At 40.9% G+C, this 11,229-nt stretch overlaps 1 protein-coding gene across 1 annotated transcript in view; it reads right to left on the bottom strand.

Moving 5' to 3' along the window:
* Babam2 (BRISC and BRCA1 A complex member 2) overlaps window positions 1-11,229 on the bottom strand; it is a 430,660-nt gene that overhangs the window by 291,127 nt on the left and 128,304 nt on the right. The window contains exon 6 of the mRNA XM_021162018.2: window positions 2,780-2,854. Coding sequence (XP_021017677.1) covers window positions 2,780-2,854 — 75 coding nt within the window. The remainder of the gene's footprint in view (window positions 1-2,779; window positions 2,855-11,229) is intronic.

Here is an 11,229-nt window from a genome sequence, read left to right as displayed (position 1 = left end):
GAGCTCTTGACTCTAGCTGCATATGTATCAAAAGATGGCCTAGTCGGCCATCACTGGAAAGAGAGGCCCATTGGACATGCAAACTTTATATGCCCCAAGTACAGGGGAACGCCAGGGCCAAGGAGTGGGAATGGTTGGGTAGGGGAGTCAGGGAGAGGGTATGGGGGACTTTTGGGATAGCATTGAAAATGTAATTGAGGAAAATACGTAATAAAAAAAAAAATCAACGAAACCAAAAAAGCTGGTTCTTTGAGAAAATCAACAAGCAAGATAAACCCTTAGCCTGTGTATCTTGGATATACGGAAACATTATCCAAATTAACAAAATCAGAAATGAAAATGCCTGGTCTGTCCTCAGTGGGAGAAGATGTGCCTAATCCTGGAGAGACTTGAGGCCCAGGGAGGCAGGAGGTTTGGTGTGGGGAAGCACCCTCTTAGAGACAGGAGAGAGGAGGAATTTGAATACTTCTTATTCAATTAATGAAAAAATTTAGTAGAAAAATTAGAATCTTTTCTTTTTTTTCATTACAAAGTGTAGTTTTTAGGAAAACAATAGGAAAAAGATGATGCGTTTTTAGTATCATTTTGTTAGGGTTAGTATGTCACACAAAACAAATAGTAAAAATAAGAATGTAGAACCAGTTTACACTCTAACAAAATTAAGAGCAGTATCTTCTAATGATTAACTCTTTCTTACAAGAAAGAGACCAGTCATACCTGACTATCTTTGTGGGACTGGTTCCATGACTCCACATGGATACCAAAATCTGCCTGAGAATTAGGTTTTTTGACATAAAATGATAGAGTATTTGCCTATAACATATGTGCATCCTCCCGTAGACTTCAAATATCTAGTCTTACAAATAACTGCTATACCATATTATGGAATAATTATAACCCTCCTCCAACAAAGAACCTGTACACACTCAGTGGATGTCCATTTTTTTCCAAATATTTCATCTTTGTTTGGCTAAATTCATGGATTCAGACACAGAGCCTGTCCCTACATGGTCAGATAATTACAAAATAATCTTTCTTTGTTGAAATACTATGATGAATAATCAAACTTCAATGATTTCAGTAGCCTCTCTGCTGTCCTATGGACCACAATTTCTCCCTACAAGCACATCAAATAGGGTAGAGAACTGAGCCTGAAAGAAACAGACTTGGAAGGTCAATCCACACGAACTGGAAGCTGTGAAAGGGCGGGCTAGTGTGCTGCTGTGCAGACAGACTACAGAAGCAGAGTGCATTTTCCCTTTATTTCACCAGAGTTTGTGTTCAATTTCTAGCGCCTGAAAATAAAGAGTAGCAGCTAGAAAACTGTTTTTCTACTGATTGAGTTTTTACTTAAGTAATTTATTTATCTAAGCCTTTGACTTAGCTCAACCAAAGTAAAATCCAGGGTCTTAAGTTAGATATTATCATGTTAAGAGCCATTTCCACTTACAATAAAAAGTGAAATCATATCATAGAATATTTATTAAATCACACATTCTAAAAAAGAATCCATTAGTAAGGGTATTTGTTATCATTGGTAATATGAACTTAAGAGTAGATGGTGAGTTACCTCCCATAATGCAATGAGGCTCACTGCTGCAAATCAGCAGGGTGTCTTATGCTATCTCAGTGCTCACAAGTTCTGCTTCACCATCTAATTATTGGGCAAAGTGAGGCAACCTGCTATCATCATGACAAAGCATATGCTAACCCCAGGAGCTGAAAGAGTTAACTTTATTTGTATTCCAACAGAAACAGTTACAGACCTAAGAATTAGGTGTTAGAACATCCAAATATAAGCAGCATGCCAAGGAGTTCCCAGTGCAAATGCTCTTCAAAGAGCACAGCAAGTTTCTAGCCATTCTCCAGAGTCTGGCTGATATTACTAATTTCTTTTCTCTGGAACAACATCAAATTAAGAAGGCAAAAATTTCAGCCTGGCAGTGGTGGTACATGCCTTTAATTCTAAAACTTGGGAGGCAGAGACAGGTGGATCTTAGAGTTCCTGGCCAGCTGGGTCTACAAATCGAGTTCTAGGACAGCCAGCGCTACACAGAGAAACCCCGTCTCAGAAAAGAAACCACAAAACAATAAGGCAGAGACATTTAAAGATTAGACTGAAACTAAAGAAGGACAGGCTGAAAGAGCTGAGGGCAGCCTGCCACGTCTTAAATCCTCACCTGAGTAGGCTGGGCCTCTGCCTTGGCATTTCCTTTTCAGAACTTGCTATTTGATCTCTGTGGTTTCTTTCACTAGCCACGCGTAGTCTTTTGGAGACAACCTCTTCCCTATGGAGCATGTAAGGACCTCTTTCAAATAGCTGTTCTCTGGGCCTCTACCTCACTTTAACGAATGCTATATATACTGTTCTAATTAGATTAATGAATCTCTGAGATAGCCCAACTTTGAAGGTACCTGAGTTCAGTTGCTGACATAAAGAAGTTGAAATGCCTTTTAAACATTTTTAATATGTAGAATGCCTTGGACAATATCTATGAGTCTTCCATCCCAGTAAGATTACTAAATAAAACTGATTTTTCCCAAGTGTAATTATTTATTTATACTACTAATGTATAATCATCCTGAACAAAAACCTCATGCCTAAACAACTTTTAAGGTTAGTACAATAGCTGAAGAAAACAATTCCAACGAATTTTCCTGAAGTAAGCATCTTATTAGAATTCACTCTCTGGACAAAATAAGAAGAAACAAGGCATACAAATATTGAGCTAAACGATCACAGTCTTCGTATTCTCTTATTGATAACGCATGGCTTTACCTTGAGAAGGTATGTGGGGATGTTGCTGAAATCTACTGGTAACTTCAATAGGAAACGAGCTGAAAATTCACCAGTCTGTAAGGAGAAAACAGGATTAAAATATACAACAGATTGATAAGTAACAATTATGTCCAAGAAAAAAATTCAATATACAGACAACTCTGATTAGGGTTTCCTAACACAAGACAGAAAAATACGGTTGGAAAGGAGGATAGAATTAAAAAGAATCCTTAAACTACTAAAGGGGCACAGTTTTAATGAAAGAACTCTTCATTTTAATGCATGAAAACATTTTAAAGTAGTATTGGGTTTTTTAAAAAAACGTGAAAAGAATACATGAATGGATATTATTTTTAAAAAAAAACTGAAATAGGAAGAGACCACCTTGCCCCTGAGACTTATCTGCTTTCCTAAGCATTCATACCATCGCCCTGACCCTGTAACTTACCACCATGTATGCTGACATCCATTACAGGATGTGTGCGAGTCCATACAAAGACCGAACTTCCTCTAATGTGGAGCAGTACATCAGTATAAACCCAGGGAAGTTTCTAATCTCTTGAAAGTTCACAAATATTATCAAATAATATTTTCAGTAATTAGAAATTTAAAGCATTTAAGCTATAAATAACTCCAGTTAATTGCTTTGTGTATGTGTGTATATGTGCATGAGTATGAATGTGTGTGTGTATGTGTGAGTGTGTGTGTGTAAGTATGTGTGAGTGTGTGAATGTGTGTGTGTGAGTGTGTGTGTGTGTGTGTGTGTGTGTGTGAGAGAGAGAGAGAGAGAGAGAGAGAGAGAGTGAGTGAGTGAGTGAGTGTGAGTGTGTTTTACCAGGGAACACACTCAGGGCTTCATGCACTCAAGGTAAGCACTGTTTCTAAGCAAACTATTCAATGATCTCAGGTTTCCAAGGCCTCTATGCAAGCAAAGGCAACAAAGCTATGTGAGACCCGGAGTCTCCCACCCTCTCTCACTGCAAGCATTTAGTGTGGCTTGAAATTTTGACACAGTGAACTCCAATATGACATGTTTGACAAAAAAAAAAAAAAAAAAAATATGCTAAAACTACCTCCAATAATGGTTCTTTCACTAGCCTGCCCACTTGGCCTAGAGACACATATTAGCTAACATGTGACTGACTTGTCTCTCCTCAGAGGCACTTCTATTTGTAATAGATGGTAAGTACCAAAGAGACCCACAACTGGTCAAGGTACAGAGATTAAAAGATTATAGAACACCCATCCCTAAATCAGACACCTATATTGTAACTTCCCTTCTCCTAGGGTTCATGGATCACTGCAGAAAGGGAGATAGAAAGAGTGTGACAACCTGAGGTTGTATCTTCTGGACACAGCAGAGCAGCTGCACAGAGGAACTCACAGCAGCTGTGACAGCATGCATAAGGCCTGTGCCATCTAAAGCCAGATGAATCCCAGCATAGAGAGAGGGGCTGGGCATGGGTTCCCACATTTAGTCAAGGAACTATCTACAAGTAACAGCTGTTGGGAGATATACTGGGAAAGGAAGTATAGCTCCCATAAGTCACTGCCTTCCACAGAAGGCCACACGTCCAAGGACATAGGAGTAGCACAGACTGACTTCATTTGTGGGAAGAAAAAACCCACAAAGCTGGGAGGGTAAGGAAGTGGGTGTGAATCTAGGAGGAGTTGGAGGAGAGGTGACGATAGCATATATAATATTTGTGTGTGTGTGTGTATATATATATATATATATGTATAGTATATACAAGTATGTAGTATATGTTATATATTGCAATATTTATGTTTACTATATATACATAAAAACATATTTTTCTCAGAGAACAAACATTTTTAATATTTAATCTCTCTCTATCCTTTTATACTGTTATCACTCAGAACTCACAGTGTCATTTTTGCCTTCCAATCCTTCAAAAACTCAACCAAACAAACCCCTAAATCATAACTTTAGGCACAGAAACATTTCCAAATAATTTTTAGGAATGGATGGATGAGCTACATATAAGCTGTGCACACCTTTTACGGATGGCCCCACGGGTCTCACCACTCTCTTCTACAAGCACATTAACAACTGGCTCCAAGGCTCTGGTTCTCATGACACTCTGACTGGAAACTTTAGAAACGAAGATAAAGATAAACTGAAGCTCAGAAGGTAGCAGTGATAGCGGCCCTCCGCCCGGCTCCGAGTTGGCTTAGCACTTCCATCATCTCCCAGCGTGCACCTGTCTCTAGCTAATGATGGCGCATTTCACCATCATCCCCAGTCCAACCTTGTGACAGAAAAGGGAGAAATGAGTAGTACCCCAAAGCAAAGATGAGGTAAGAGGCAGGCACACCAGGAATGTCAAAGGTGAGACACAAGCCTGATTCTCCGAGCTAAGCAGCTACTCACAGCCCCACACTGGGCGAATACTTAACCGCCACAGGATGATCTGCAGCACCTCGAAATGGCTCCTGAGAGAAGGGTGGTGAGATCCTAGTCTGGTTTCCCTTTTATTGAGCCCAAGACTTCTGGTGTTAGGTTTAGCCCCTAGAAGACTCTAAAGCTGGCATACCCTATTAAGCCATGGTTCTTTGGATCAAGATGCTGATCTGTCAAGGAGGGGATAATACTTTGAACTAAGTAAGGTTAGTGCTAACATCTAACTCTATTGTGTTAAATGCAGTCTTATAAAAAGCTACTAGCCTGTTGGGCACTGAGAGCATAGAAATAAAACAGCAAGTCTTCCTCTGGTACTGTGTACAGTGCTTAGCCAGGAACCCATGCTCCCAGCTGACCCTCTCCTCTTGCTCTTGTAAGATCATTTCCCTCTCCACTTGCCCATCAGCATGAACAGTCTTTCCCTTCACTTCTTTGCTAAGCTCCCATGTTACTCTTCATTCCACATTACAAATCATCCTCCTGAAAAAAATGAGTCTATTTGAGGTCCGCATTTCCTCTTTTGTTTTTCTCTCTAGTTGGCCCTTCTTCCCCATCACCAAAACAGCTCTTGTAAGGTCACCAATGATCTCCTCACAGCCAAACTCCATGGTGATTCCTGTCCTCATCTCAGGGTCATGTCTACAGCACTCTGGGAGAGCAATATCACTGCTTGTTTGGAACATAATTCACTTGGTATCCAAGGCCACATTTCCAGGGTCTTCTTTATACAAGATGGCCTCAAGTCTAGTCTCCTCAACTGAGAAACAATGAAGAATAACTGAGCTTAACCCCAAGACTCTCCAGCAAACCTCATACGAGCTCAGAACCTTAAATATTTATATGCCAATGCTCCCAAAATGCCCTATCTCTACTTTCCTAATTCAAGTTTTATTTCTCCAATACCATGAAAATTCCCAATTTTGTGTTCTTTCCTTGATATTTATTACTAAGTGTAATAAATAATGATAACTATATTATTCTTTCAGACAAAAACAAAAAAACAAAACCAACAACAAAAGAATCCACAGTCACCTTGACTTCTAGCTTTCCCTCCTATCTCATAACTAGAGTGGAAACACTACTGATGGAGTGCAGTCACTTCTCATGGTCACTGGCACCTACTACACATGGAGGGAGCTGCAGGCTGGACTGCCACTGGCTCTGATTGTTCCGTACCTTTCCAGGTGCAGCTCATTTCCTTCTCAATACACTGTGATCAGATTATGACTTTTCTTGTTAAAAATCCTCAGTGTGGAAATTTACCTCCTTTACAGAGTAAGGTGACAGAAGAGGAACTGAGCAAGAAAACAAGGTATCCAGAACAGCTGCAAGCAGAAGGCCAAGGCAGGGAAGAGCACGGTGGTGAGGTCCCTGGAGCCAATATGCAGGAGACAGAGACTCTCTTCCACAGTGTGAACAATATCTAACCTCTGCAAGATGTACAATACTCATCCACAGAAGCAGTAGATATCTGTTAAGTCATTTGGCTTTAAAAGGTGCCACGGGATTCCAAGAAAGTGGGAAAGAGAATTGGAGAAATGATAAATGAAATTCAACCCCTTTATTCTTCATTCTCAACTTATGAAGGCAAACTATCTAGCAATAAACAAGCAACTATCTCTATCTACTAGTGCAAAATATTAGTCTATAGTTGAAATTGTAATCGAATGGTTTAAAGTGGTTAAATCTGATGGCCTGTGTATACGTATATATGTATATACACACATATATATATATATATATTTGAAAAACCACTAAAAGAAATAAAATGTCAGATTTAAAGAATTATAAGAACTCTTGTCCATATAAGGTAACAAAAAATAATTAGATATTTTTAACACTTGGACTCATGTGAACTGCAAGTTATTTTAGACCACATACTATATTTTAGCTTTTGGCCACTTTTAGTTTATATGATACATTTATATTTTACCAACTATTTTAGACCAAATGTTTTAAAAAAAAAAAAAAAAAAAGCTTCTTGGACTGATGGTCCCTCTGTATCCTTTCTCAGAAAGTCACTCCCCACACTCATACAAATGGGTTTTATTGGCAAGGAGTTGGCTGACATAACTGAAGTCACAAAAAAAAAAAACAAAACAAAACAGAAACAAAAACAAAAAAACAACCAACAACTCTTGGTCCAAAGACCAAAATAAAATGGAGTTTACCTGCAATGGGCTAAGGTATAAAACTAAAGTCAGAAAGAAACTTGTGATAGAAATAGAATTTGCAGTAGTGGGAACGAAAAAGTGATTGATGATCTCCAACTTCCAAGCCTACCATACCTCCTTGCTGAAAAACTATCTTACCAGCACATATTAATTATACAAACTCCTGGATTTTACTGTGACACTCAAACCATGGGATGCTTGTACAGGAACCGTGCTTCTCTTTTCTCAGTGTCCATTTTTGCAGATATGCTGCTGAATCCAGCGCCCACTATCCAAGGAGTGAAAAAAACTCAGGATGGAGAGCCAGCTCAGCAGCAAAAGGACTGCCTAGATCGTACAGGCCTCCTGTTCAAGCCCTAGAACCACAGAAACATTACAGGAGAGCACAGACAGCTCTCACTCAGCTCTAAGGCACTGGCAATGCTGGTAACTACAGCTCAAGGACTCTGCTGTTAGCTGTCACTGATTCTCCTACGATCCATAAGCTAACCTGCCTGCCTTTGTGAAACTGAGCAAATATCGGGCTAAGGCACATCTTTGTGTAACCCTGAAATTACAGACACACTATGAGGAGGAAAGCACACACACACAGTCACTCACACACTCACACACACAGAATCACACAGTCACTCACACACACTCACAGTCACACATACACAGTCACACACATACACAGTAACACATACAGTCACACATACAGTCACACACACACACACACACACACACACTCATACATACCAGCATTGCTCACCCACATACAATGGCTGTCTTTACTTGGTTTTGGTCACTCTGTTGTACTGTCGAAGATTACTTCTACAGCATTCCTTCCTGTAAGCTTTAAATGAGATGTTTAGATGCAGCCAAGTAAAGAGAATAATTTTAATTTTTTTAGTCAGTCCCTGATCAGACCTCTTCTTGGATAGATATAGAAAATTACCTAACCTATAACCATGAAAATGTTGGCTTCTGCCAACTGCCTTAACGGCACTGTCCCCAGCATTAGTCCTGAATATATGTATCCTCCTCTTTTAAGTGAGAGCGTGTTGGCAATCACTCCAGCTGACAAGACTTGAGTTTGGCAATTTCCTGGTGCTAAGCTTTTCTGCTCCACAGAAGCTGTCCCACAGTTCCCTTTGTTTTGGGGAGTGACAGGTAGACATCTTGTGCTGAACACATTCCAGTCAGGTCTTTCTGCCTCAGCGGATCCTCCTTCCTGTCTGAGCACTGATCCCTTATCCACATATGAGCTTTCCTAGGAAATAGACTAGTGCCACTCAGAGAAGGTAAAGGCCAAGAACTAACTGGGAAAGGTGACTCTAACTTCATTTGGGGACATTGTGGTAGGGGTGATTCTTAAAACTAACAACCAATTAGTCTGGAGGTTTATGGAAAGTTCTTTTGCAAGAATATAAGCATATAGTTAGTCTTATTAGAATATCATACTCTAAAGACATTCTTAAAATGTATTACTTTTCCCCAAACCATGATTAGGGATGTCATCCAATTCTATCAATTTTAAAGCAAGGGAAAACCAGAGGCTGAAAGAGTAGACTTCCTTACTACATCAGTAAAGGAGAGTGGAGATCAACCTTAAGCTCTGTGTTATCAGGTCACTAATAAATTACTGAAGAGGACAAGGTTGACAGAAAAGCCTTGTGATATTCCTCAAGACACTGGAGGTCCTAAACACAGGGACTCCCCAGAGCAAACTGGCTGATTAGAGCATCTGACATGGCAGGATTTAATTTAGCCTGAGACTGTGCCTTGATATACAAGGTGAAGGCGCCCCATGTCAGTCTTTGTCCTTCACATGCATGTGTGCATACATGTACATGTGTCCCACATGTGGTACACGTGGTACATTCACACCACACACACATACATATATGAAATAGCAAGGGAGAGGAAAGAGGAGTCTGCTTCCGTTGCGATGGTTGTTTCTTGGCTCTCCCACTGTTAGGACTGATGCCTGTACTCCTCTGGAAGTCTGAACACCATCTTACTCAGAGACAACCACTCCAGTACGTCTTCCCTCTCCAGTCATCAAGGACATTTCTGCTTCTCCATGATTTCTCAAAGATTATGTCTGTGGGTGAAGCCCTGGCCAGCGTCTCCCTGTGAGCCTCCTCCAGGTGCACTACTGTGCCTTTCCTTATTCTTAGAGCAGACAGATCCATTCTCTTGGGACTGTAAGACAACATGGCTACGTTGTCTAAAGCAACCAAGATCATGGTGAGTTTACAGCAGTAAAAACAAGCTAATATTGATCTTAATTGAAACATTCTGGCTGAAAATCAAGTTCTTTTCTATCTTGCAGGATCCTGTTAACCTTCCAGATTCCTGGTCTGGCAGTGGTTCTGCTAGCAAGCTGTTCTTCAGAACAGCCCTGAGCCCTGTGTCCAGCCCTCACTTGTCTGTCCCCCAAGGCTCACCTTTCCATCCTAGCTCCTCCTTGGTTGCTTAGATGCTAACTCGTGTCCAGATAGTTTTACTTCCATATTGTCATTCCTGTATGTCACTGCGCCTTGACTACTGTGAGCTTACATCAACTATCACTGCCCTTGAAGGGTTCTCGGGTGCTTTAACTCACCTTACAAGTGACTCACAGCAGCAGGCACTGTGCCAGGTGTGTAGTATAGCAATGCCTGCCCTGAACTTTGACCTTCCACAGGAAAAATCAAACAAGCATTACATGTGGCAGGCTTCCCAAGCATGGTACACAGCCATCCTGGCATTCACTTCTGGGTACTGGAGTTCCTCCCTGTGTGTGGCTGGATCTAACAGGCGATGAGAACTGGGCATCGTGTCCACAGATTATGCTGTAGGAGTGCTTTCCTGTGCACACTCTCCACCTCCCTGCTGGCTTGCTGTGGTCCCTCCATCTGCCAGCTTAGGCGTTACCCTATGGCGAGGCCCTAGAGAGGAACTAAAGGCAGCTTCCAGGTAGCAGCTAGCACCAACTGAGGCCCTGGGATCAGCAGTCCCAAGGGAGAACAGCATCCTGCCATCAGCCACACCAATGGGCTTACAATGAAACTCTTTCCAATAGATTGCTGAGATTAAGCGCTGGCCACCACATCTGCACAACCTAGGAGGGGCTGAGGTGCAGCTCTATCCAGATGCCTAACACACACAGCCTATGACAGTAAACAGTCTCATGTTAAGATTGAGTTCTGGAGTGAATACTTTACACACTAACACATGATGAGATCTTTAAAAGATGCCCTTTAAAAAAAAAATGAAAAACACAGCAGAGTAACTCTGGGGAAGAGAAAACAGAAGTAAGCTTTAAGAACAAGTATAATAAAGGATTATGTACGCATGTTTACAACAGCACAATCCATAAAAGTCAAAGGTAAAAACAAATGAAGGGTCTTGAATTAGTGACTAGAAAAACAAGACATGGTATGTCTGTACAACGGAATATTCCTCAGCCATGAAAATGAATGAATTACATATACAACATCAACAGGTCTGAAATGCATCCTGTTAAGTGAAAGCACCCAGCCACAGCCATTAGGGATGTGTTGTGACCATCTACAGAATGTGCAGAATGAAACTCTACAGGAACCAAAAGCAGTTTAGAGGTCACCTAGGCTACATGAAGAAAAAGGCCTAATGAAGACTGAACATGAATGCCCTTTCTGGAGGGCGACAGCCATTGTAGGTGACGGCCGTGGTTGTAGAAATCAGCCAAGCAACTGATAAGCATAAACACAAACAAGTAAAACAACATGTAAACTGGTTCCACATCACACCAGTCAGAATGGCTAAGATCAAAAATTCAGGTGACAGCAGATGCTGGCGAGGATGTGGAGAAAGAGGAACACTCCTCCATTGTTGGTGGGATT

Source organism: Mus caroli, chromosome 5, assembly GCF_900094665.2.
Source record: "Mus caroli chromosome 5, CAROLI_EIJ_v1.1, whole genome shotgun sequence".
NCBI classification, from domain to species: domain Eukaryota; kingdom Metazoa; phylum Chordata; class Mammalia; order Rodentia; family Muridae; genus Mus; species Mus caroli.
The sequence above is the reverse complement of the archived record's forward strand: the minus strand, read 5'-3'. Positions and strand labels throughout refer to the sequence as shown.